The sequence below is a fragment of the Astyanax mexicanus genome, chromosome 2 (assembly GCF_023375975.1).
Source record: "Astyanax mexicanus isolate ESR-SI-001 chromosome 2, AstMex3_surface, whole genome shotgun sequence".
In the NCBI taxonomy this organism is placed as follows: domain Eukaryota; kingdom Metazoa; phylum Chordata; class Actinopteri; order Characiformes; family Acestrorhamphidae; genus Astyanax; species Astyanax mexicanus.
In genome coordinates, this window is record NC_064409.1 from 6,132,601 (window position 1) to 6,157,655 (window position 25,055).

The window sequence follows — 25,055 nt, forward strand, 5'->3', positions numbered from 1 at the left end:
TTGTGTGCATTGCAATATTTAGAGCAGAACTGTGCTCTTACCCTGCTAATTGAACCTTCACACTCTGCTCTTACTGGTGCAATAATGTGCAATTAATGAAGATTGACCACCAGGCTGCTCCAATTTAGCCATGAAACCTCCCACACTAAAATGATGACAGGTGTTTCAGTTTCATTGTCCAACCCCTGTATGCCTCGAACCCGGTACTAGCAAGGTGTACCTAATAAAGTCTCGTATTTAATAAATATCTCGTATTTATCCCTTTCTCTTTTATAATCGCACTGTTGTGCTTTGGTAGTACTGGGTTAAAAACATTATCTATTAAATGTTGTGATCACACACTCTCTTTCAATAACAGATCCACCGCATTGTAGCTAATTTATCGCTCTATTCTCCTGGATAAACCATTAGCACAGCTCATTTACTCTCCACTGTGGAAGTTCTGCAGGATGTTGAAAGATCTCTGTGTCCTGTCTCCCAGCGTCTCCTCCTAAAGGCGTGAAACGTTGACATTTATGTGGAAAGAGGGTTTCAACCTCTGTTCTGTAAAATAGGTTTTGTTGGGCCAGGGCTAAATTGGAAATCCAGCACCCACATAAATGTGCCATCAGTGAGGGCTAAATTACTATTATAGTGTAATTCTAATTTGAATGATTTGAACCGGCGACATGTACCATGAAATGAAAACGTCCTTCCACGATGTTAAAGTACAAGTGTGAATTTTACCGCCGTTCCCAGGGACATTTATGTAATTTAAACACCATTAGCCATGCTCAGTTTTTTTTGTTTCAGGTCTTCTCTTTAAGTCAGAGCAGTTAGAAAGGCCTTTCTTTTTAAAGCTTGTCTTTTCTTTTTTGGTGAGATGTTTAGTTTTATTTTTCTTGTATAACCTTTAATCCCTTCATTCCCTGGTATTGTTTTTATTGCATATTGCAGGTACAGATATTAGCACTTAATAATATTGATAGAGTTATCCATTGGCATTTGCAGAGCCATAAAGATGCCAGATTTGACATTTTCAATTTAGTAAATTAGCAAATTCCTACACCGAATTGCAGTGCTGTGAGATTTTTCATAGTATAATATAATAAAAGTCCTTTCTATGGTAGAAAATATTTTATAATTCATCATATTCTTCTTCTTTTAAAATTATTATCTTTTTAACAATTGTGGGTCTCTCATTCATAGGGTTTTGTGAATTTCATAAATGTGATAAAAAATAAAAAATCAAAAAAACAGTGGAAAAGGCCAAGAAAGCAATAGATTTCTGCGCTCTGGTAAAGTCCACAATTCTTTTGGTATGAGTGGCCACATCTTGGCTACAGTTGGACCCCTTTTGCCAAGACTATAGCATGGGTTTTTTTAATACAGTTATTTTTTAATAGAGTATTATTATTGTAAAATGGTATTAATTAACATTTATACAGATGGTCTGCTTACAAAACAGATTTATAAAGGTTACCATAGACATTCTTGAATGGCGAATCTAAAGCTCATCTAATCTGTCTGCTTCTCCGAGCAAACAGCATTATCTCTACACTGCTGCTTCAATGTAAATATGTCAGTCATATAGACCACACTTGTTTAAGCTCTTGTTTAAGCTCTTTTCCCAGAATGCACTACATTAATGCCTCTCCCTCATTATTTTGGAAAAACAGTTTTGATGTATTCTCCGCTTAATTAGTGCAGAAGTTGTGGACAACAACATTTCAGCTTAATACTAGGATATAATGCAGGAGGACAACTTTTCACATAGCTTTTTTATCTTTAAAATTAAATGTTTAAATATTGTAGCTCAGTCAGATCAGTGAATTTAATGAATGAAGCATCACTTTACTTGATTAAAACAGGAGACGCTTTAGTCAGCATCAGCGTTATTCAGTAAAAGTCAAATTTTAACATTCTCACTGCACTTTCTGCACTTTTAAAAAGAACTCTTAAAAGGACTCCAGTTCTTAGTTGTGAAAGTCTTAAACCACAAGAGCTTAAATCAGGCCAGATCAAATCCATCCAGACCCTACCCAAGTCAATGGATGTTCTGTCTGAGGCTGTTTTAGTAAGCAGAGAGTTAAAACTGAGATTTTTAAAGTGGCAGTATTATTTTGTTTCTAAACTGAAAGCAGAAGCATTTGTGAGTAGAGAAGAATATGGATAAAATATTGTGTTTATCAGTGTGCTGGAACCACCATCCCTGCTAAGCCGAATATATTCATTCTAAAAACTAGGGTGTCGGATCGCTTTACATGATAGTTCTTGTGCCCACAACATGTGTCTTTACGTACTTACGTCACACGTACAGCCTCTAAAAGAGGGTCTGGGTCAGTTTTACTGAATGTGAGCAGCCGGTGGAGCAATGGAGACTTCAGAAGGGGAAACTCAGTGCTCAGTAGATCATTCACTCATAGTAAAAACAAAGTGTTTACTCGGTCTTACTGACTAAACATAACCTGGAATCGGATTAATTTGCTCTGAAAGAAGACTGCATCACACCCTCCCAGTTTAAAATGATTCTTCCGCATTCTCAGTGCAATTACCCACTCTCACCAGAGAGGGCTCTAAATCCCCCAAATCCCAAAAATTACAGACATCAGCTTTAACTACAATTCTGAGTTGTGGGTCCCTGCAATGTCTGTAATGATTTCTTTTGTCTTGATTGGTGGCCACATCCGCACTCTTGCATAGTTAGTTAGACAAATTCTGAGGTGTGTGGTGCTGCGATTGGACGATGTGAGGAGCTTGTAACTTTTTTAAATTACAAAAGAAGTGGAGGAGCTGATGTGTGCTGACATTTTACCTTTTTTTCTTTTGATTACAGTGTGATTTGTTTCGTTACTATATTGGGATTATTATGCAATAGCTTTATATATCTTTACAAAAAAAGTAGCAGAAGTCTCGCTTGTATCTGTTATTTTTTTCTGTTCAATTCCAGCAATAAGCAAAAGTACACAGTGTGAGAACCATTGGATTTTTGTATCATGGTGTACCATAAAATTGCTTGTCAACTCGTAGGCATTTTTGGTGACTTTTTGACTTTTTAATCAGCTGCCTGTAAGAGACGCAACGTCGTCTGTAATCAATGCTTTCCAGCCCGAGTCGAATTTAATGTCCCGCACCAGCGAGGAATGATGGCAAATCTTTGCAGTATAGCTTGTCCTTTCCTCGCTTCCTCTATATCTCTCTCCTTCACTCCTCCTCCGGATGCTTATTTATCATCACTCAAGGCTGCTGCTGGCTGTAACAATTTATTACTGCGGATGTGGACAGCCCTCCATTCTACTTAGCGATGTCAGAAAGGGAAACAGAGAGAGAGAGAGAGTGAGGGAGGAAGGTAGAGAGAGAGCGAGAGAGAGGGAGCAGTTTGTGTGCCTGAGTAAGTGTAAGTGTGTGTGTGTTTGAGAAAAGAGAGGTGGATAAAGATGAAGACATTAAGGCCTGGAGGGGAGTAGCCATACTGATGTTAAATGGAGCGTTTTTTGTACCTGCCGCCTCTGAACCGATAACTCAGCATGGCCTGTCTGCCTGAAACGGCTCTGTTAAGAAGCTTTGCTCTGTCTGACAGATACGGCTCTTCTGTGCAGGTATTGGTGGAAACCTGGTGGCCATCCAGTCCAGCCGGATCTCCACACACCTGCACTTTCACAGCACCCCAGGAGAAGTACCAGATGAGGTCAAAGGCTGTTACTACCCTTGTCGCACTTTCTGTGGCTCAGGTAAGACTTTACAACACCAGGCTTGCTCGCTAATATTTTGTATCGGACAGTTTCAGAGTTGGTAGCACCTTCTGCCTTCGTTATTATTATTATTATATTACATTACATAGCATTGTATTTAGCAGACCCTTTTATCCAGTGGACTCCAAAAAAGCATGTACATTTAGCAATAGAGGACACAGAAATTAAATGCAAAAACATTTTTGACAGTGCCTTAATGAAGCCAAAGGGAATAGTGGGAATGGGAGGAAAGAAGTTTGTTAGAGGTATTAGGAGAGTAGAAGCTCTTTAAAGAGCTCTTTTTCAGGAGTTTCTTAAAGATACTGAGAGATTCTGCTGATCTGGTAGTAGAAGGTAGTTAGTTAGAGGTGTTAGGAGAGTAAGAGCTCTTTGAAGAGCTCTGTCTTCAGGAGTTTATTAAAGATAGTGAGAGATTCTCCTGATCTGGTAGTGGAAGGTAGTTAGTTAGAGGTGTTATGAGAGTAAGTGCTCTTTAAAGAGCTCTTTTTCAGGAGTTTCTTAAAGATAGCAAGGGATTCTCCTGATCTGGTAGTGGACGGTACCTTGTTCCAACGTTGGGGAACTTGGTTTGAGAACAGTCTGAATTGCTTTGTGTAGAATATTGGGGTTAAATTCCCACACTGGAGAAGCATAATAATGCTTATTTATGCTCTTTGTTTGGGGAAGTAGATCTCACTTTTTAGGTGTTTTTCTCAATGGGTTTCTTATAGATTTAGCTTTACCACACTAGGATGTGATCACTATTTTTAGAATGAGTAAGTTCTGCCTTTTCTAACCATATATAAATTTTGTTGTTGTGTGAAGGGAATCTTGAGTAATTAAGCTGAGAACACAAGGTGGGATTTTGGACGGAGAATTCGTCCATAGGGTTCTAAGGGTTAAAGGCACTTGTTTATTATTGTTTTATTTGATTCACCTAGGCCTGTCACGATAACAATTCTTTGCAAACAATATTTTGTCCCACAAATTATTGCAATAAACGATATTGTTGGTGTTTTTCTTGTAGACCACTAATTTGGCACTAAAATCATAACAAAGGAATTAACCCTTTTAAAGACAATAAACTTTCCATTCCTGTTCACGCACCTAATTTTGGAACCACACCTAATTTTGCGAAGTGCAAAGTTAGGGGAAGCGTGGGTCCACCCTATACCATGACGTTCAGCCCCGGTCTGTCCCAGCTGGCCCACGTTGAACCGGCATAAAGACCCTGAGGCAGCATGAACCTAAAAGACATTGAATTTAAGCAACTAGAGCCGCATTTGGCAGTTTTTATGTTTCTTTAAGTTAGTTTTGGCTTTTGATGGAGGGCATTTTTCCTAATAAAGGTACGTTTAGAGTTAATTCACTTCCTGTGTCTGCGTCTCTCTGTGCTTTCACGCTACTGGGGCACTGCAGCCAAGCAGTGTAAGTGCATTTTGTAAGTGCAAACACAATGGACGATATCACGATTATTAAAATGATTGCGGTCATGTCAATTTATTGAACGATAAGTCGATAATGTAGTTATTGTGACAGGCCTAGAATCACCTAGGGCTCGGCGGGTCAGAATATGAAACGGCAGTGTGTGAAGACGGTGTGTGTGTGTCTGCTGGGCTGTGAGGCAGTGTTTGTGCCCTGACTGCCTTGAATTGTAAATGTACTGATGACTCATGCCGGTGCTGGAGAAGACAATGCCAACAACTGCGAACCCACTGGAAAGGCTGATCCAAACCCCCCCACTCAATCTCCTGCTTACTCCAGAGTGGACAGTGAAGGACTACACAAGGTTGGATGAGAGAAAGAGAGAGAGAGAAAAAGAGAGAGAGAGAGAGAGAGAGAGAGAGAAAGCACAGACCTTGCAAGTGCATATGATTAAGTGTATGCATTAGTCTTAATGGAGAGCGTATTTATCAGAGAGAGGGAGAGAGAGAGAGCGAGGGACAGAGAGAGAGAGAGGGAGATTGAGATTGTATACAGCTTCACGTCCAGCATAAACAATGGAAGCAAAAAAGGCAGCGGAGCATCACAGAGCTGGCAGTTTTGATGCTTTTAGCACACTGTTCCCTTCTGTGTTTGCTCTGAGGACTGAGGGAAGAAAGGGAGCTGGGCACAGATGCCCAGATACACACACACACACACACAGGGCGCAGCGCCCACTGCCAGACTGGCATTGCCATCTGGAGGGAGAGGCGTAAATCCTCACTTATCTCTGAGGTGTTTGAGCTCTCGGCGACTCTGCCTTTCCGAGACGTTAAACTCCGTTTCAGGCCAGAGTCAGAATACACCAACAAATGGTGTTTAAAGCACCACATGAAGGCATGTTCAATTAAATGAGTCTTAAATTTATGGAGTTTTGCTCTAGTTTGACATACACTACCAGATAAAAGTTGTAAACCCCCTTTATTTTTGGCATTTACGATCTTCAGATCCATATAGAAATAATAGAAAATGGTATAAAATCAAGTGTACGAAGTATTGCAGTAAAGTGCCACGGCCTTTAAGGGGAAACAAATGAAGTAAAAACTGAAGAAATATAAAAAACATATATATGTATATATATATTTGTACTCTAGAGTGATATTTGCTTAAATAATTTTTATAAAATTGAAAAAAAAAGGTAAAAAATTTAATAGTTTTTCACTACACTGCCCTCTTTCACTTCATCCCTTCATTACAGCTGTGGGTAGAGTGTGATTTATCCTCCTTTCAGTGAGACAGAGTGAGAGAGCGAGAAATATATATATATATATATTTACTAGTATATTGTAAAAAAAAAAACAGCGTATAGCTGGTAAGTATTAATGGAAATGTACTAAGCTTTGGAAATGGATTTTAAAAATATATATTTTTTTAATTTACAAATTAAAAAATTTGTAGTAAAGCTGTAGTGCTTGAACAGATGGAGTTACTGCTGTCTACTGCAGCATATTTACACACAGCACATTCACACTTTTATTATCATAATAACTAGAAAAAGACATAAAAGATCATAAACAGAGAGAACTCTGTAACTATTAAAAGTAGAAGTGTTTTTTCTTTAGAGAAATTACAGATGAAGCCAGAGAGAAGTGAGTACTGTTTCCTACACCTTCAAAAAAAAGACTTTTAAAAACTGGAGAAAACTGGTACAGGAAGAGTCACGTCTGGCTGACCCACATGGCAACAGAGCCTTTAGCCTTTAGCTCAGATTAACATGATTGGACTCATGTTAGTCTCAGTTTCAGCAAGTAAAGTCCAGTAATAAAGTCAGCTACTGGACTATAAAAAAATTAGGGGTGTTTTAAAACTTTTGACCTGTTGTATGTGATTGTTTATAAGAACTACAATAAATTTGAACATCAATGCACTGTAAATGTAAATACAGGCACAAGAAACACAATACGCACCAACATGCCACATGATGCTACCACCACCAAGCTTAACAGTTGGTACATTCAGCCAGCCCCTCTTTGTACCAACTGTTGTGTCAAGCTGGGTGGTGGTATTGATGTCAACAGGAAACTTATATTGTTATGTTATATTTATTATGCTGTATTTCTATTGGATGCAGACAGGCCTAGCTTTATGTGTAGTAATCCTCCGTACATTAATGCGCAGGAGTTGACCAATCAATAGTGGAAAATCCATAATGTATGTAATTTTGCATAGAACTGCTAAGTGAACATTGGATTCCCTGCACATAATGCTAGGCCTGTCTGCATCCAATAGAAATACGGCATAATAAACATAACGTAATACGTGTACTGCTGACATCAGTATTCAGTAATTCATCAGTCAGTTAAGCCGTGTGTGTGTGTGTGTGTGTGTGTGTAAATGTCTCGAAAAATGTGTTGGTGTGTGTTGGTCACACCTTCTGTCTTTTTCTGTCTCTTTACCAGGAGCCAATCACAGATCGGCACAGGTGTTGCTGTTACTGGTAGTCCCGGGTCACGTGATCTTCCTGTACACCATTCACTTGATGAAGAGTGGTCACACCACCCTGACCCCCATCTTCATGGCCGTTTATCTGGCTGCTGCACTGCTACAGGTCAGTCGTGGATCCACATCATACTTAAATATTCTTCCAGCTGCACTTTAAAGTTTATTTTAAGACAAAATAAACACATTTTCACCTAAATAATAAAACAGCATGGTTTTTATTACCTGTTAGCTGCATTTCACTTATACATCCAAAACTTAAGGTCTAGAGATATTGATATATCGAGAAAATATTGATATATCGGAGTATCACAATATTATTATTTTTTTAATACTGTATCAATTCTCAGTAACACAGTATTGATTTGTAATTGATAGTTTGTATGCAAAGATTGATGGCAGACAGTGATTCATTTTGTGTTTGGTGATAGCAGGTAGCAGTGTTGTATTCTGTCTTCAGATCCCACTGCTCTGATTGTATGAAAAATGACATTTCTCCAGATTTTATGCTTATGTTGGAGTAGTTTTAATATTCTAATATTTTTCTTGAAATGTAATACAAAATATATAATGTCTAATATATTGCTTTGTTTACAGTGTTAAAAAATAGGGGTGGGTGATATAGCCCTAAAATATCACAACATTTCAGGGTACGTTTCTAAGATATTCTTAGTGATATGATGAAACACTGAATTAGTAAATGTATATAATTTCACAAATAATCTAACAAAATGTAACAAAATGAATATTACTTATTAAATGAACTTTTTAGATTGTAACAGAAGTCAATGAGCCAACATGTCATGATAATAATAATGCAATGCCTATATCCAGGACTGAAGTAAAATAAATTATGCTACACAGAGTTGATCTCTAGTCTGTAGTAGATATTCTTTAATAAAACATTAATACAATGTGAATTATTTTTTTGCTACAAACAGCAAAAAAGTTGTACCTAGTTATATCTAAAATAATATAGGGATAATGGTGTTTTTTGTGATAAGATATAACTATAACACTATATATATATATATATATATATATATATATATATATATATAAAGAAATCAATAATACATTTTATTTGGTGATATTATTGCATACAATATGATACAGCCTTGGAAAAAATAAGAGACGACTTAAAAATGATGAGTTTCTTGGATTTTACCCAATTAAAAAAACTCTGGAATATAATCAAGAGGAAGATAGATTATCACAAGCCATAAAACCAAACTGAACTGCTTGATTTTTTTGCACTAGAAGTGGCATAAAGTTATCTAAAAGCAGTGTGTAAAACTGTATATAAAACCAGGGATATTCCACCAAATATTGATTTCTGAATATAGATTTTTTTTATGAATATGAACTTGTTTTCTTTGCATTATTTGAGGTCTGAAACCTCTGCATCTTTTTTTGTTATTTCAGCCGTTTCTTATTTTCTGCAAATAAATGCTCTAAATGGCAATATTTTTATTTGGAATTCGGGATAAATGTTGTCTGTAGTTTATAGAATAAAACAACAATATTCGTTTTACTTACACATATACCTATAAGAAGCAAAATCAAAGAAACTGATTAAAAAAACTGAAGTGCTCTCTTAATTTTTTCCAGAGCTGTATGTACCATGATGTCCATTATGACCTCTAAATAGTAGCACAATAATTTAGGGTATTTTTGCTATATGATATTCAAAAAGTTGCGATATGACACACCCGAATTAGCCTATTTCCTGGATCTTGCCAAAACACAGCTCTATTCTCAGCTGATGACTGATTTTAGAAAGGGAAGAGATAAGTTGGTTATTTTGGCTGAAGCTTGACCCAGCAGGGAGTTCTGAACTACTGAATACTGATCATTCAGCTGAAATGATTCTGTGCAGTTATTAATTTTTCAGAACAGGTGTGTGTGAATGTTTGTTTCTGTATGTTTGAACACTTAAAAGGTTTTCCTGAACTATTTTGATCGTAATTGAGCTCAATTACCCGTACCCCTGGCCCTGCGCGTATCAGTGAGCACATTCATGGCCGGGGTGCATTAGTATGCTGCGAGTGCGGGGAATGTTTGGTATTTTCAGCATGTGTGTTTGTGTGTGATCTCTGTTTATTTTAGCTCGAATGTGTCTGCGCACATGAACAAGAAGTTCCTGTATAAAATCTCTTCAGTAGCTCGGCTCACAATGAAGCCATCCAGTAACTAGTCACAGGCCCGTTACATTCCTTGTGCAGCGGGCCTGAAGAGACGTCTGTGAGCTGAGCTCAAGGTAAACCTGACCAAAGCAATAGACCTCTGAATGAATGAGGGTCCATGTGGACCTGTTCTCCTGGAATGTGAGTTACCGAGAGCGTAGCCTGACGTGCCCCAGCTTAGGTTGCGGTTCAGTGAATGGAAAAGGTACAAATTCTGCTGAGAATTGGCAAACTGCCTGCAATTATTCAAACAATTATGTTAGATTAATTCAAGTCTTTAGGGATTATTTTTTAATTTACCGGGCAGGTTCACAGATTTCTTCCTGAGTTTTCACATAATGAATAGTTTGAGATATAAATCAAGTCATTTCGGGTGTTTAGGTGTAAAAGTCTACAAAGTCTCCAGTCTACAAAAACATGCAGAGTCAGAATTGTTCACAGCAATGCAGAATTGATTCAAAACTCTAAAATTTTCATTAACAAAAGCTGCTGTCATATGAGATGATAAACAATCAATATGCATTTGTTTTGAAATTGTTGAGGTTATTATTCTTTAAACACATTAATCTTAGGGTACAGAATGGTCCAGCGGTCTAAAGCACTTGCCACTGTGATCTGGATCTGGATCGCCGGTTCGAATCGCAGTCATGCAGCTTGCCATCAGCTGCCAGAGCCCAGAGAGAGCACAACTGACCTTGCTCTCTCTGGGTGGGTACAGTAGATGGTGCTCTTTCCCCTCATCAATCCTAGGGTGATGTCGATCAGCCCACAAGGCTGCGTCTGTGAGCTGATGTATCAGAGTTGCTGCGCTTTTCTCTGAACGCGCTGTTATGCTACTGGCAAGATGTATTAGCAGCAGTTCAAAAAGAGGCGGAGTCTTACTTGACATGTATTAGAGGAGGCATGTGCTAGTCTTTACCCTCCTCGTGTCAAGGAATCACCAGTGTTGTGACAATTGGTCTAGCTAAATTGGGAGAAAATGGGGACAAAAACACATTAATCGCATTCATGGTATGACCCTGTAAAATGTAATTAAATGTAAATAAAAACATCTTATATATCCATATTTTATAGAATATAGAACATATTTATTACAGTAGGAGTAATCCACCACAGCATGACTTTTAAGTCAAAGTTTAGTTTAAAATATGTTAAAGTTTACTAAAAAAAAGAATGTTTTCAGCAATACCGATATATAAAATGAACATAAATGGATACAGAGAGAGAGAGTCATGCACAGTCCTGTGCATCAAACAATCCTTAAGTGTCCTAAAGTCCAATAATTTACACCAATAATGAATAACAGTAATTCACAGCACTGAAGAGCTGCTTTTTTACCTCCCTTCCTTTCTTTTACCGCCTTCTTCTCCTCACTTCTTGCACTCCTTCCTTTTATATTTCTCTTCATCATCATCATTTCTTATCTGCAGGCTCTTCTTTCCACGGTAAGGACATAATGATTTTGTCATTAAGTGAGACGTCTGGCCAGATCAGAGACTCTGGAGCTCTAAAGCTTTAGGACTGAGTTCCTGGAAGTCTAGTCTAGTTCCAGGAGTACAGGCGGCCGAAACACCAGCCCAGATTGATCTGTTTTAACATATCTCCCCAAACTGTCAATTAACAGTTAAATGAGAAGCTAAGAGACAACAGTTTGCTATTGTTTGTCTTGTTAAACACGTGTCAGGTGCCTGAAGAGATGCGTCTGACCTCTGACCAAAACCTTTGACCTTTAAATTGTTGAAGGAACAAGGCATACATGCAGAATTCCAGCAGAAAGCGTAATTGGTTCTTGCATTAATAAATGCTTTGGCACGTAGTTGTTAAGAGCTGGACGAGCGTGTGCAGAGGTCCCATTAGTGACTATAGAGGGGACGCGGTGTCTGGAGTGTGTGTGTTAGAGGGGGCAGGGACAGAGGAACACTGTTTCATCAATGGCCTGGGAAAGTTCTTGAGTGGCAGAGACCTCACAAAGAGCCAGCACTCGTGTGAGTTGACATTTCAGACACACACACAGTGCACACGGCCACACTCGCAGCCAAAGGCTCATGTGAACATTTCTGTGTTGGATATTCAATGAAACTAAAACACCTGGTTTTAGACTGCAATAATTTATTGTCCTGATGGACAGTTTTGGTTAAAACAGGAGAGTTTTTGGATACAATCCGGGTTAGCACCCGAACATCCCTTTCAGACAGCTTCCTCTTACAGCGTCCACAGTTAATCCTGTTGGATGTGGTTGGTCCTTCTTGGTGTTATGCTGACATTACCCTGGATACCGTGGCTCTTGATGCATCACAAAGACTTGCTGTCTTGGTCACAGATGCGCCAGCAAGATGGGCACCAACAATTTGTCCTCTTTTGAACTCTGGTATGTCACCCATAATGTTGTGTGCATTGCAGTATTTTGAGCAAAACTGTGCTCTTACCCTGCTAATTGAACCTTCACACTCTTTATGCTCTTACTGGTGCAATAATGTGCAATTAATGAAGATTGGCCACCAGGCTGCTCCAATTAAGCCATGAAACCTCCCACACTAAAATGACAGGTGTTTCAGTTTCATTGTCCAACCCCTGTATAAAAGAGAATATAAGAGAGAAAATGAGGAAAAAAAAAAGAGTAAATATTTTTGCTACAGGGAACACCTTTTTAGTCATCAGTTAAACTTGTGTGTGTGTGTGCTCTCTCTGACTGCCCTCCCTGTCTTCTTTCTTGAAATATGGAAAGTGTGTGTGTGTGTGTTTGTATTTGCAGAGGGTGGGAACTACAACTCTAATCCTGTTAGTTCCCCCAAATTTGCCTACATTAGCAAACCTTCCTTCTTAAATAAGCTCCTGGAATCTGGCTGACTTTTTCCCCCTTGCTGTAGCAACACATTCACACACGTATTTACTGAGTAATAAAATATTACTGAGGAAAATGTTTCCCCTCATTATCGCATTGTGTGTTTAAAAAGCTCATGTTTCTGAGGACAAATATAGCCAAATAAACACAGACTGCTTTTAATGACACCAGCAATATATTTAATTACGATACACATCACAATACATTCGTTACGATACAGTATGTTGACAAGGTAATACTTTGCGATTCTTTTAATCTAATTTAAGAAAAACTGTCATATCAGAAAAAATACTATTATATATTTATAATTATTTTGGAAAATAATACAGTATTGCAAAACAATAGATCATGATATTGATCTGTATCATGATATATCCATTTTTCTTACATCCCAAATTATTAGTAAGGAAAATTAAGATCATGGTTTTGTGTTGTAGATATGATAGTATAGTTTAGGTTTAGGACCAGGGTTAGGATTAGGTTAAAGTCATTAACTCTTTCAGACCTGATTTATGTTCTATTGATTAAAAAATGTGCCTGTAATGTGCTCAAAACATGTTCCAGTAAATAAATACATAAATAAAAACCAAATACATCAAAATCTAACATATTTGTATGTATTTTGTCTGTTCATTGCAGTGCAGTCATTTGTTAAACACTATTATTTTTATTCTGTATAATTTATAACATATTTTTTTTATTCTACTCAGATTTTAATATGTATGTTTATATATTTTCACAAATTATTTCTAAGCAATAAAAAACATAAATAAATATATTTAATTTAGTATTTATAAAGTTATAAAGTTTAATAAAGTTATTCATTCATAAAGGACTGTAAAATATAATCAAGCATTGACTGACGTTTGCACACTTGCCAAAGTGTATTTTAAAGCACCTTTTTGTAGGCATTTATATACTACAATGTTTGTCTTGCTGTGGCATTTGGAACAAGACCCAATCTAATACTCTCACATACTGTGTCTAATTACTGATTAAAAATCTTGTATATTTAATTCAGTATTTAAAGTATTAAAGTAGTAAAATTAAGGTATACATTCATAAAGGACTGTAAAACATATTCAAGCACTGACTGACTGTTGCAGACTTGCTGGAGTGTGTTTTAATGCACTTTTTCGGGGCATCTTTTTACGATATGTCTTTGTCTTGCTGTGACATTTGGGACAAGACCCAATCTAATACTCTCACTTACTGTATCTAATTACTGATTAAAAATCTTGTATATTTAATTTAGTATTTAAAGTAATAAATAGTAAAATTATGTTAAATTCATAAAGGACTGTAAAATGTAATCGTGCACTGACTGATTGTTGCAGATTTGCCAGAGTGTGTTTTAATGCATTTTTTGGAGGCATCTATGTACTACGTGTCTTTGTTTTCTGTGGCATTTGGGACAAGACCCAATCTAATACTCTCACATACTGTGTCTAATTACTGATTAAAATCTTGTATGTTTAATTTAGTATTTAAAGTAATAAAGGACTGTAAATGTAATCGTGCACTGACTGACTGTTGCAGACTTGCTGGAGTGTGTTTTAATGCACTTTTGGAAGGCGTCTATATACTATGTGTCTTTGTCTTGCTGTGGCATTTGGGACAAGACCCAATCTAATACCCTCACTTACTGTATCTAATTACAGATTAAAAATATTAATATCTTAATACTTCTAATCCCCACACTACCTCACACAGGCACAGTCAATTGCCCATGTAATGGCTACTTATTTATCGCCCCCCCTCCCAATTGGAAAGACTTGGAGAGCTGCTTGGGGAGCAAATGGCTTTTTAACTTGCTCTGTCCTCTGACGGACTGACCTCAGCGCAGACTAAATGAAAGCGGCGGCCCCCGGTTAGCCGTAGCGCCAGCTCAGCTCTACCGCAGCCTGTAGCTTTCCAGAGAGGGTTTCACACCAGCCTGTCACCCTGATTAATGCGCTGCCTTCATTTTTATTTCACCTAAATGAAAGTCTTTCACACACAGTCGCACACACTGGCTCGCACTCGCTCACGCTCGCACACTCATTTGCACTCGGGAAAGTTAGCTAAGTCTGCTGAGATAACTGCAAGCCTTCTTTAAACTGCAAGCGAACTCGATTTACACTCTTTATAAGACTTTATAAACAAGAAAAGCGCCTCAGGAATACCTTTGTATATGCGCTGATTGATGATCGCATTATTTAATGATGTGGAATCTGCTTTGAAAGTTAGCATCGCGCGGCTGTGTGATGACTCGCACGTAATTAGCTGGATTAGATTAAACGTTTGGTAGCAGCGCCGCTGTGAAGAGGAGATCTGAAGCCATTTCGCCCATTATCCCATTCATCTCACACACCAGCACCAACCAGGCTTCAAAACTCCCTGAGTAATTCAGAGCTCTCTTTTCATTGGGATTATACACACACACACTCCCTCTCACTGTCTCTGGCACACACACACACACAGAGGCTGGCGCCCCAAAAATCCACGCTGTGGCAAATAGGTTTAATTAGTGGAAGAGAACAAGGGTGTCTAGAAGTTCACACAGAGATGGCGAACCGAGCTCAACTTGTGTTAATTGTGTGTTTCTCTGCTTGTGTCACTCCCTTTCTCTGCTTGAGTAGCTTCTCTGCCTTATGTGTGTGTGTGTGTGTTTGTGTGTGTGTGTGTGGCAGTGAATTGGGAGTGCTTAACAGTGGTTGCCTTCTTTTCAACCACCTAATTTTACGCTTGTTGCTCTTCTGTCTTGTGTGCAGATACATACATAGATATAACCTTTTATTCATCATGAAGGAAATTACAAGGTTAAAGCAGAAGGGAAAAAGGGAAGCATGCAAATTAGCTATATGTATCAGGATAAGCTATACGATTGGAGGCATTTGTAAGGCATTTTACTCATTGTAACACATTCAAGCTCTGTTTGAGCTGTATTACCAAAGACTTACTTAATATTCTCATTCCATCTTCTTTTAAATTAACTTTAAAATGTCTAATTGTGGTCTCTAGTATGAATGAATGCTCTGTGAGCTGTTTTTTGTGAAAAAAAAGTGCTCTGGTGATCCAATATAACACTGCTTTAGTCCAGTGGAGTAGTGGGCGAGGAGAAACGATAGGATTTCAGCTCTTGCTCATGAATATTAGTACATGCAAACATATCGCCTCTTATTGGCAATATGAACAGCAATGCAAAGCAGTGAGATGAACAACAGTTAGAAACGTTTTAAAATGAATACATTTTTACACTAATAACAGTCTTTGCTACTGTTACTTTACAACATGTTTAAGAGCAGTACAGCCTCTGCTAAGTGCAGTTCAGCCACTGATCTAAGCTTAGAGTCGCTGTAAAACGCATAATCCACCGGAGATCCTATTTAAACCTATAGTTACACACACAGATGGGTTCAGGTCCAAAAAGTAAAAATCCACCCCGCGGATTTGCACCCCACCAACTGTCTCTTTTCACATCTTGCGCTTGCGTCTTTTTTTTAATTGGAGTGATGCTTGTAAAACATATATCTACACTGATGGGCACAGTAAAGCTCTGCGCCATTAAAATAACAATGCGCCAAAAGCAAAAAAGAGGGCACCTGGCTTTTAAAGGGAATGGCACGTGACACGCTGATTGGTTTATTTCACGTTACACTCAAAACACACCCATGGTTAATTAGGAGAATTAGTACATGCCTTTTGCGCGTTTTGAACCACACATGGTGTACTTTTCCCATCATTACGATAGCAAAGACACACTGACGCGCTCTAAATCAAGCTGCATACAGATTTAAAAAAATATGGCGTCCAATGGTGTGTGTTGCTATAAGGTCTGTCACGATAAGAATTTTTTGTGGACGATATATTGTCCCAGAAATTATTGCGAAATATGATATTTTTGTAATTTTAAGACTATTACATACTACTGACATAATAACATGATAACAGAATAGCATAAAAAAAATAATTAAACACTTTTTATTATAATTAGTTTGGGAATTATATACTAATTTCTTCACCTACTTTAGTCCACACTGTGTGTATGAACTCACAGTTATTGAAGCATGACTGGCTAAAATACTGTTCACTGTTATATCTGTGAACAAACATACAAATAAACATAATAGAGGATGTCCCGATTATCAAAAATGATTGAGGTCATGTTCATTTATTGTACGATAAATTGATATTTCAATAATTGTGACGGGCCTAGCTTCTATGTGTGATGTTAAATTGTGAAACCATCTCTATGTCTCTCAGGTCTTCCTGCTGCTGTGTATAGCAGACTGGATGGTGCACTCTATGTGGAAGAGCGGGAAGGACCCGGACAGTTTCTCCATCCCGTATTTAACGTCTCTGGGGGACCTGCTGGGTACAGCGCTGCTGGCTCTCAGCTTCCACTTCCTGTGGGTGATCGGAGATCAGGACAGTGACGTGGGCGACTAGAGTCACTCGCCTTAACCTGAAACCTGAACACACGTCTGTTACGTTTGACTCGACTCTGTGCTGCTGGGTCACTGCCGGACACAGCCGTCCACTCGCGGGTGGGATGTTACTTTCCCTCGTCTTTTTGGCTGAAATTCACCTAAAGGACTGATGTGAAGCCGAGGAGGGAGGCCACAAAGAAAACCTGACATCCTTTTGTCTGTCAACAGCTTTTTATATGTTTATTCAAAAGACAAAGAGACTTCGTATTGTGCTTTAAGAGATTGGAACCCTTTTTTTGGATGCAATAAAATTGTAAAAAAAAAAAAGTTGTAGCATCAGTTCAGTCGGAGAGTTGAGGAGCTCCCTAAACTCTCTGCTGTGACTGAAAGAAAAAAAAAAAGAACCTAAAAAAAAAAGGCATTGCTGGTCTGTCAGGCTTCCTTAACTTTGGCTTGTTCTTTATTATCATTATTATTATGTTCGTCATTTTGGTTTGAATTTCTTTGGTTTACTTACTTTTTCTCATATATCAATGACCACATAACACAAGGCTCATTTATTCTCCTTTAATGTATGAATAATAATATGTCTTTTTTAAATGTTGCCCACATACTTCTATGCGTTCTTTACATTGGCATGGATGGATGTTAGGCTATACATCCACTAGAGGACAGTTTAGAGTCAAAAGTTTCTACAACAAGCATGGCAACAGTGGAGGAGTTATTTTTCTATTCATACAGAGTTTTGTATCATTGTATCCATAATAGGGCTGCAACGATTAGTCGATATAATCGACATTGTCGATTATTTCAATTTGTCGACTACAAATTTAATTGTTCACTAATCGTTTATTTGTAACAGTACTGCATTACACAAAGTTCATAAACAACATTCAGATATTTAAATGCCATTTAAATCTCATGTTCTGCTGTTTTTATCATGGTAGATGGCAGAAATAATCGTTGACTAATCGACTAATCGGAAAAAAAAAATCGTCAGATTAGTGGACTACCAAATTAATCATTAATTGCAGCCCTAATCCGTAAGTCCGTGCTCATGTTAGACCTGTGACTATAATCATTTAACTAATCTTCAAATTAGGAGACCACTTCAGTTTCTGAATCAGTTTCTCTGATTTTGCAATTTATAGGTTTATGTTTGAGTAAAATGAACATTGTTGTTTTACCCAAAGTCCATTTTACATCTTAAAGTTCTCCTTTAACTGTGAGCATAAATGAGCCTTAACAAGACCTAGATCATTCTTTATAGCTTATTTATTTATGGTAAATAACTCAACCAAACTGAGTTATTCTCATATAACTGCAGTCTTTCATTTCTCTTAGGAGACACTGCAGTTTCAAATCCAATCGGTACGCTGTTTACGCCTGTCAGATCAGTCTAATGCTTGCAGTCCAGTGTTTATGCAGTTCATATGTGCTATTTCTTTTTTTATGTATGCACCCCTTAAAAAACAGTGTTGTGCCAAATTCAGCACCCCTGCTGGGAAAAGCACCCTCTCTTGGGAGTGTGCATGTACATCATCTTGGCTTTAACTTTTTTTTTTTTCTCGAAAATACCCAAGATGCTGAGAAATAATATGAAATGATAATAGTCATGTCACCTGCAGCTTCTCCAGTGCTTACCCCTACGAGGAGGTGCTTTTCCTGGCAGGGGTGCTGAATTCGGCACCATGGTAGTGCTGAAATGTGCACCCCTTCCATGAAAAGCACCTCCTCTTAGCAGCGTGTACGCAACGTCTTCTTGAATAAAAAAAGTGCTTTAACTATACTTAGAAATACTATAGAAATACGCTCTGAGAGGGGGTGCTTTTCCTGGCGGGGGTGCTGAATTCGGCACCATGGTGGTGCTGAAATTTGCACCCCAGCCATGAAAAGCACCCCCTCTTAGCAGCATGTAGGCAACGTCTTCTTGAATAAAAAAAGTGCTTTAACTATACTTAGAAATACTATAGAAATACGCTTTGAGAGGGGGTGCTTTTCCTGGCAGGGGTGCTAAAGTCGGCACAACACCGGCACAGCACAGATGTGTCAGAGAAAGCTATATTTGTTGGATATATGTTGGTAATGGGTCAGTATTTGTCTTTGTCTGAAGTTTTATTCCAGAACTTCATTCTTTTTTTTTTCACACAAAGTTTTTCACAAAGGTGCCATTAAAAAGTGTGTTTCGCTACTCAGTGCTGGAAAATTTGATTTTATCTTTTTGTCTCAAGCTCTTTTTTATACTCACAATAAATGTCTGGTATTTGTTTATGGTCAATCTCCGCGGAGACGGTGCCTGACTTTTCTTCCCGCCTCTCCAACAGATACCTCGGAAAATAAAACAATGCCTTCTCTGAGAGAAAGATAATTTTATTGATCTATTATATATTTCACAGTGTATGCAATATCTTCTCCAGGTTTGAGATGTATTGGAGTGTCCTGCGAGGAACGTACAAGGTTATTTTTTATTTTCCTGCTTTATGGTGAACGTCTTGTGGCAGGGAGACGTGTTTATTTACATTTTTCATCCGTCTAGGGCTTCATACACTTAAACTGCGTCTATCTTCGTGGTCGTTTTATCGTTATAACGTGACTGTAAAAGACTGAATCAGGTAAGTCTGACCTACTGAACTTGAGTCCATTTAACAAATTAATAAAAAGAAAGACTTGCCTACAGTTCCAACACTCAAGACCTTGTTTCAGGATCACATTGAAAGGTTGTGTTTTGGTTAATTCATTTTCACACAATAAAAAAAGCAAGTGTTAAATCAACTCCTACTTCAATGATTTTTATATGGTTCAAATTCAGGGGCTTAACTAGACCCCCGACAAGTGCAGCCCTGTTCAGAAGCTTCAGGGTTCAGAACCTGCTGTGTATGTGTATGTATTAGTGTGTATATATGTGTGTGTATGCGTCTAGACGTTCCATGTTAACGAGGGCTATAATGAGGGGTTCTGCAAACTGAAAAGCTGTGTCGTGGGAACCCTGAAACCTGAGCTAGCCGCTACTAACCGTTCCCCAGATTGGCCCTGTGGGGATGCGGCTCGTGCTGGGCAGCACCCCATTACCCCATTAAAGCCGACCCAGAACTTTCTTTTTAACTGCAGATGACCCGCCACCATGACAAAAGCTGGTTCAAGCCAACTTTATTTGGAGGAGTCGAGTGGAGTGTAGACTTAACGTACAACAACGAACTGGATACCCCTCTCAAGAGTTCATCATTCAGCTTAGTATAGCAAGAGTCAGAAAAACTATGAAACACTGCCAAAAGCGCTTTGATCCTCACAGTGCAGTTTTGTACTGGAATTCACACGCTCTAGAAAAAGTCTTTAATCTTACCATAGCTTGTCAGTCCATATTTAAGTTGTCAAAAAATGTATGTGCTCAACTGTCCATTAGGAGACTTAAAGCATGATTTCTCTGTAGGGAACACTGTAGGGAGATTTCTAAAGCAGGGGTCGGCAATTAAGATATTTTCCAAGCCATTACGTGGCGAGCCACAAAATAAGTTTTGTTTTGGAAAATAAAGTGTAATGGGATAGAGTGGCTACTGACTAGTAGCTCTCCAGCTCAGAGGGTTGTTGAACCCAATTGTAGATCAGTTGATCTCAAAGTAGGTAAACCCAAGAAGAAAGGAAAAAAATAAATAAAATAAACATGTGGGATCGAACCTATGTTGTCAGGGTCGCGGTCCAATACAGTATCACTGCCCCGGCTAGTGAATTGGGACATGGCCGGGAAAAAAACACCCTAATAAGGAGATCGGGAGCCCAAGAACGGGGGGAAAATGAGAACGGGCAGAAACTAAAGTCATACTGAGTGCGACAGAGAGAGAGAGAGAGACAGGGGAGGGATGTAAACAAAAGCTCGCCAGAGAAGCATTATATATATATATTTTAATTATTGTTCTTTATCCTTCAAACAACCTCATGGGTCAGGTGTTTTATGCTTGCGGGCTGTCTATTGACGACCCCTTATCTAAAGCATATTTTATTTGAGTGGTTTTGATTGTGTTGTTGGATTCCAGCCTCAGTCTCAAAATCTCTCCACATGTCCAAATGTCGGCTTATTTTTTTCTTGGCTGTATACGAAGGGTCCTTCACTTTGGACCAGGCTTCTATTTAATAAATAATGGCCATAAAGGCCACCTTGGCTGTGCTCTAGGCTTTGGTGTGCAATTCTGCACTGGGCGTCCAAAAGGACAACAAGTTTGTAGAACAACTTAATGCTTTATGAAATCAGAAAGTGGTTCCTCCATCATGGCTTTGTGTCAAAAAAGCTCTTTTTGGCATCTTTATTTTTACAGTATTTTAGAGCGCTAATCAGAGACAGGCTGCAGTCAATTAAGTAATATTAAGACTAATAGGACTACCTCCTCGCCAGATCTTCTTCTTCAGGGTCCGTCCAATTCTGCTGTAGATTTATTCCCAGTCCAGTTAAGCTACAGTATCAGCTTTGATGCTGTTATCCCAGTATCCCATCTGCTTGCGATGACCTAGTGCTGTACGTTTAATTTAATGAGTTTTATCTTGTTTTGTTTTTTTGTCTTTGGATTGCTGTTCGGTTGTCGGTGGTGAGCGAGCGTATTCTCAGTGCAGCATCCGAAAGCTGAGCTCGGAGTCTGGAAGTTGGACGGTGGCAGAATTCCAATGCCCTCCATGCTGAGGCTGTAATCGCCTGGCTGTAATTTGGAGCTGGTCCCTTGGCCCACGCTCTACAGATAAGAGTTGGGAAGAGATGACAGTGACTCAGGAGGACGCCGTCCAATAGCGCTGCTTTAATCTGTTCCGAGGACTCTGCTGTACAAGGGCTCAGATTACTGCAGTCTCGGGAGGAACACATCTTTCTCTCGCTCTCTCTCTCGTTTTTCTCTCTCTCTCTCTCTCTCTCTCTCTCTCTCTTTCCTGCAGTTAGTTGTCTTACTTTCTTCTGGCTGCTTGACCTTCTCTTTCAATCAATGTTGACAGATCCGACTGTTCTCCTTGACTATGAATGGACTGGCGAGTGCCTTCACTGCGTTCAGTGCTTTCAGTGATGTTTTATGCTCGACTTCAGCAGCATTGGTGAAAGTGCGCTCGATGAAGCTCTCTCTCTCTCTCTCTCTCTCTCTCTCTCTGTCTGTCTGTCTGCACCTTTCGTTTGCCTACTGCCTTCAGAACCTTCTTACTGGTGAACGCATGGTGAGAGTAAGAGGTTCATCCTTGATTGAGGAGAATGAAGGCTGACAGCGGTAAGGAGCCTGGCTGATGCTTACTCATGCACAATCTACAACCAGCGAAGAGTTTCTAACACTCTGCCGAGAGATTCTTTTCTCTCCGGAGGCCGAGACCGGCAGGGTAAGTGGGTTCACGCCACGGGTTGAGCATCCATCATTAAGAAGGTAAAATCAGCACTATCTACTCCAGGGAGAGGTTCTTAACCCTCCTATTATGTTCATTTGTCAGGAACAGCAATGGTGTTTCAGGGTCATTTTGATCTGGTGCATATTTAATTATCCCAAAAAATTCTGAAACCCCAAAAAATCCTTACAAGCAGTGTAAATATTTGTTTTACTAACTCCATTACTAATTATTCTATCAATATTTAGTGCAATGGTGTTCCTTACCTCTAACAGGTTAATGGTTCAATTAGAATAATTCACTCGTTATTATAAAAAAAAATCATGTTCAATCTTTTTTAATGTTTCACTACTTAATTACTTCTGAATGACCAACATATAACATATAAAACACTAGTTTTACACAACATTGAAACATAACATTGCAATTAAATGTAAAATGTGAAATGTAAAAAATCTCTCAGCCTCCTACAGATGTGCTTAAATCCAAAAATCTCAACTGAAAAGGCAAAGCCTGATGTGGCCGATCCTTCCTGCTAATGAGAGGAAGAGTAAGGACGAAGGAGCTGAGAGAACAAAGCTGAGCGGCAGGGTATTTTCAGATCAGTGGAGGCCCGCTGTGGTGCCGTGGCTGGGGTTTGGGGTTAAAGGGTGGAGCAGGTTCTGTAGGATTTTGCAGGTGCAATATTGAGCCACATGTGCGTTCAGAGCCCTAAACCAAAGACACCAAAAAAAGAAAAGTCCTGGACTATGGCCCCATGGTATACAGCTGAGCACTCTCTCCGCTTTTAGACTTTTTGGCCCGTTTTTCTGCGCTACAACCGAGCACTCTCTTCACTTTTAGACTCTTTGGCCCGTTTTCTGCACTACTACTGAGCACTCTCTCCGCTGTTAGACTCTTTGGCCAGTTTTTCTGCGCTACAACTGAGCACTCTCTCCGCTTTTAGACTCTTTGGCCCGTTTCTGACACCTAGCGTTCAAACTTTGAATCTCACATTATAAAAACCTGCTTAACAGCGGGCCAACTTTCATTCTATTTCTAAAATACCTCGCGGGCCGCTCCAAAAAAGGAAACGGGCCGCAAATGGCCCAGGGGTCGTAGTTTGGACACCCCTGGGATACAGCATATCATGGTAAAATGGTGTATACTGCATAACAGCCCTCATCTCTGAACCCACCGAAGGCCGTGTCATCTCTCCTCATCATGAAGGATCCTGCTGAAATGCTTGTAGTGTGTCGTGCTGCGTTTTGCTGCTTTCAGATGACGTGCAGATCTGAAGCACCTAAGCGTCTCGAAAAGCCGCAGCACTTATGGCTTTTTCTGCTTTTCTTCCTCCCAACGTTTTCTTCAAAGGGGCCACTTCAAAACACGGTGGGATGCAGCGCAGCACACATATAATCAGAGAGATCAGGCCTTCCCACAGAGCGCAGACTCCAGCCTGAGCGCACCAAGGTCAGCCATGTTGGAGGAGCTTCAATTGCGTCGTCTCAGCGAGAGAAGCTGTTTTAGGACTGCAGAAACTGATCAAGAGAGAGTTTCTCCTTCAAAGCTTTCGGTGACGGAGCTGCTTAGACTCTCTCATTTGCACGTACAGAATTACAGTGTGAGTAACTTTGCACATTAGTGATCAGAAAAAACTGCTTCAATAAAACTGAAACACCTGGTTTTAGACCACAATAATTGATTGTGGTGACGGACAGTTCTGGTGGAAACAGGAGAGTTGAGGTGCACATTGAATTCTGCCGTGATTTGATCAGCCGTGGTTTTATGTTTTTTGGATACAATCCGGGTTAGCACCCGAACATCCCTTTCAGACAGCTTCCTCTTACAGTGTCCACAGTTAATCCTGTTGGATGTGGTTGGTCCTTCTTGGTGGTATGCTGACATTATTACCCTGGATACCGTGGCTCTTGATGCATCACAAAGACTTGCTGTCTTGGTCACAGATGCGCCAGCAAGACGTGCACCAACAATTTGTCCTCTTTTGAACTCGTGTCACATTAACAGTTAGTTCCGACCTCACAATCTGATTGGTTGAGAAGTGTTCATATAACTGTGTTCATATTTGTCATAACAGACAGCACGGCCTTTTTTTTTTTAGAGTTTTCAAATATGTTTTGTAAAACCTTTTTTTTAGCAATTTATTTTTTTTACCCGGTTTTAAAAGTGCCAATTCATTTACACATGCTAGAAAGAACTTCCTATAATGTTCAACTCTCCTCAGGCCAGATCTGCACCCCTGCTGACACTTCAGTTCAGATGTTTATTGATATTACTCTCTCTAACGGAGCTTCCTGCCCTGCTCCAGACAATTCTTCAGGAAAACAGAGACATTGTAGTCAGATTACAAAGAAACTGTGGATCAGTATGTTGTGTTCAGGGTGAGCTGGAGGGGTTGAATCCAATTAAAACTCTGCAAAATGCTCAAATACCAAGATCCCTCAGCAAATCCAGCCATAATGAAAAAGCTGATGGAGCTGGAGATCAGCAGAAGCTCTTTAGTTGAGGAATTCTATTTGTATGCGTTTGTGCGCTAGAACACACTGAGTGAGATAAATGAGAAAAAGGCAAAAGTTCATTATAAGAAAGGCTGTGGTGAATGGACAGGAAATGGCCATTACGAGCTGAAACGTGGCTTAATTCT

The 25,055-nt window shown here is 39.2% G+C and overlaps 1 protein-coding gene across 1 annotated transcript in view; it reads left to right on the forward strand.

Moving 5' to 3' along the window:
* Window positions 1–19,349, forward strand: part of slc41a2b (solute carrier family 41 member 2b) — a 41,732-nt gene extending 22,383 nt beyond the window's left edge. Inside the window, exons 9-11 of the mRNA XM_007233595.4 lie at window positions 3,579–3,710; window positions 7,592–7,740; window positions 16,905–19,349. Of these exons, the coding sequence (XP_007233657.3) occupies window positions 3,579–3,710; window positions 7,592–7,740; window positions 16,905–17,090 (467 nt within the window). The 3' untranslated portion in view covers window positions 17,091–19,349. The remainder of the gene's footprint in view (window positions 1–3,578; window positions 3,711–7,591; window positions 7,741–16,904) is intronic.
* Window positions 19,350–25,055: the final 5,706 nt, after the last annotated feature.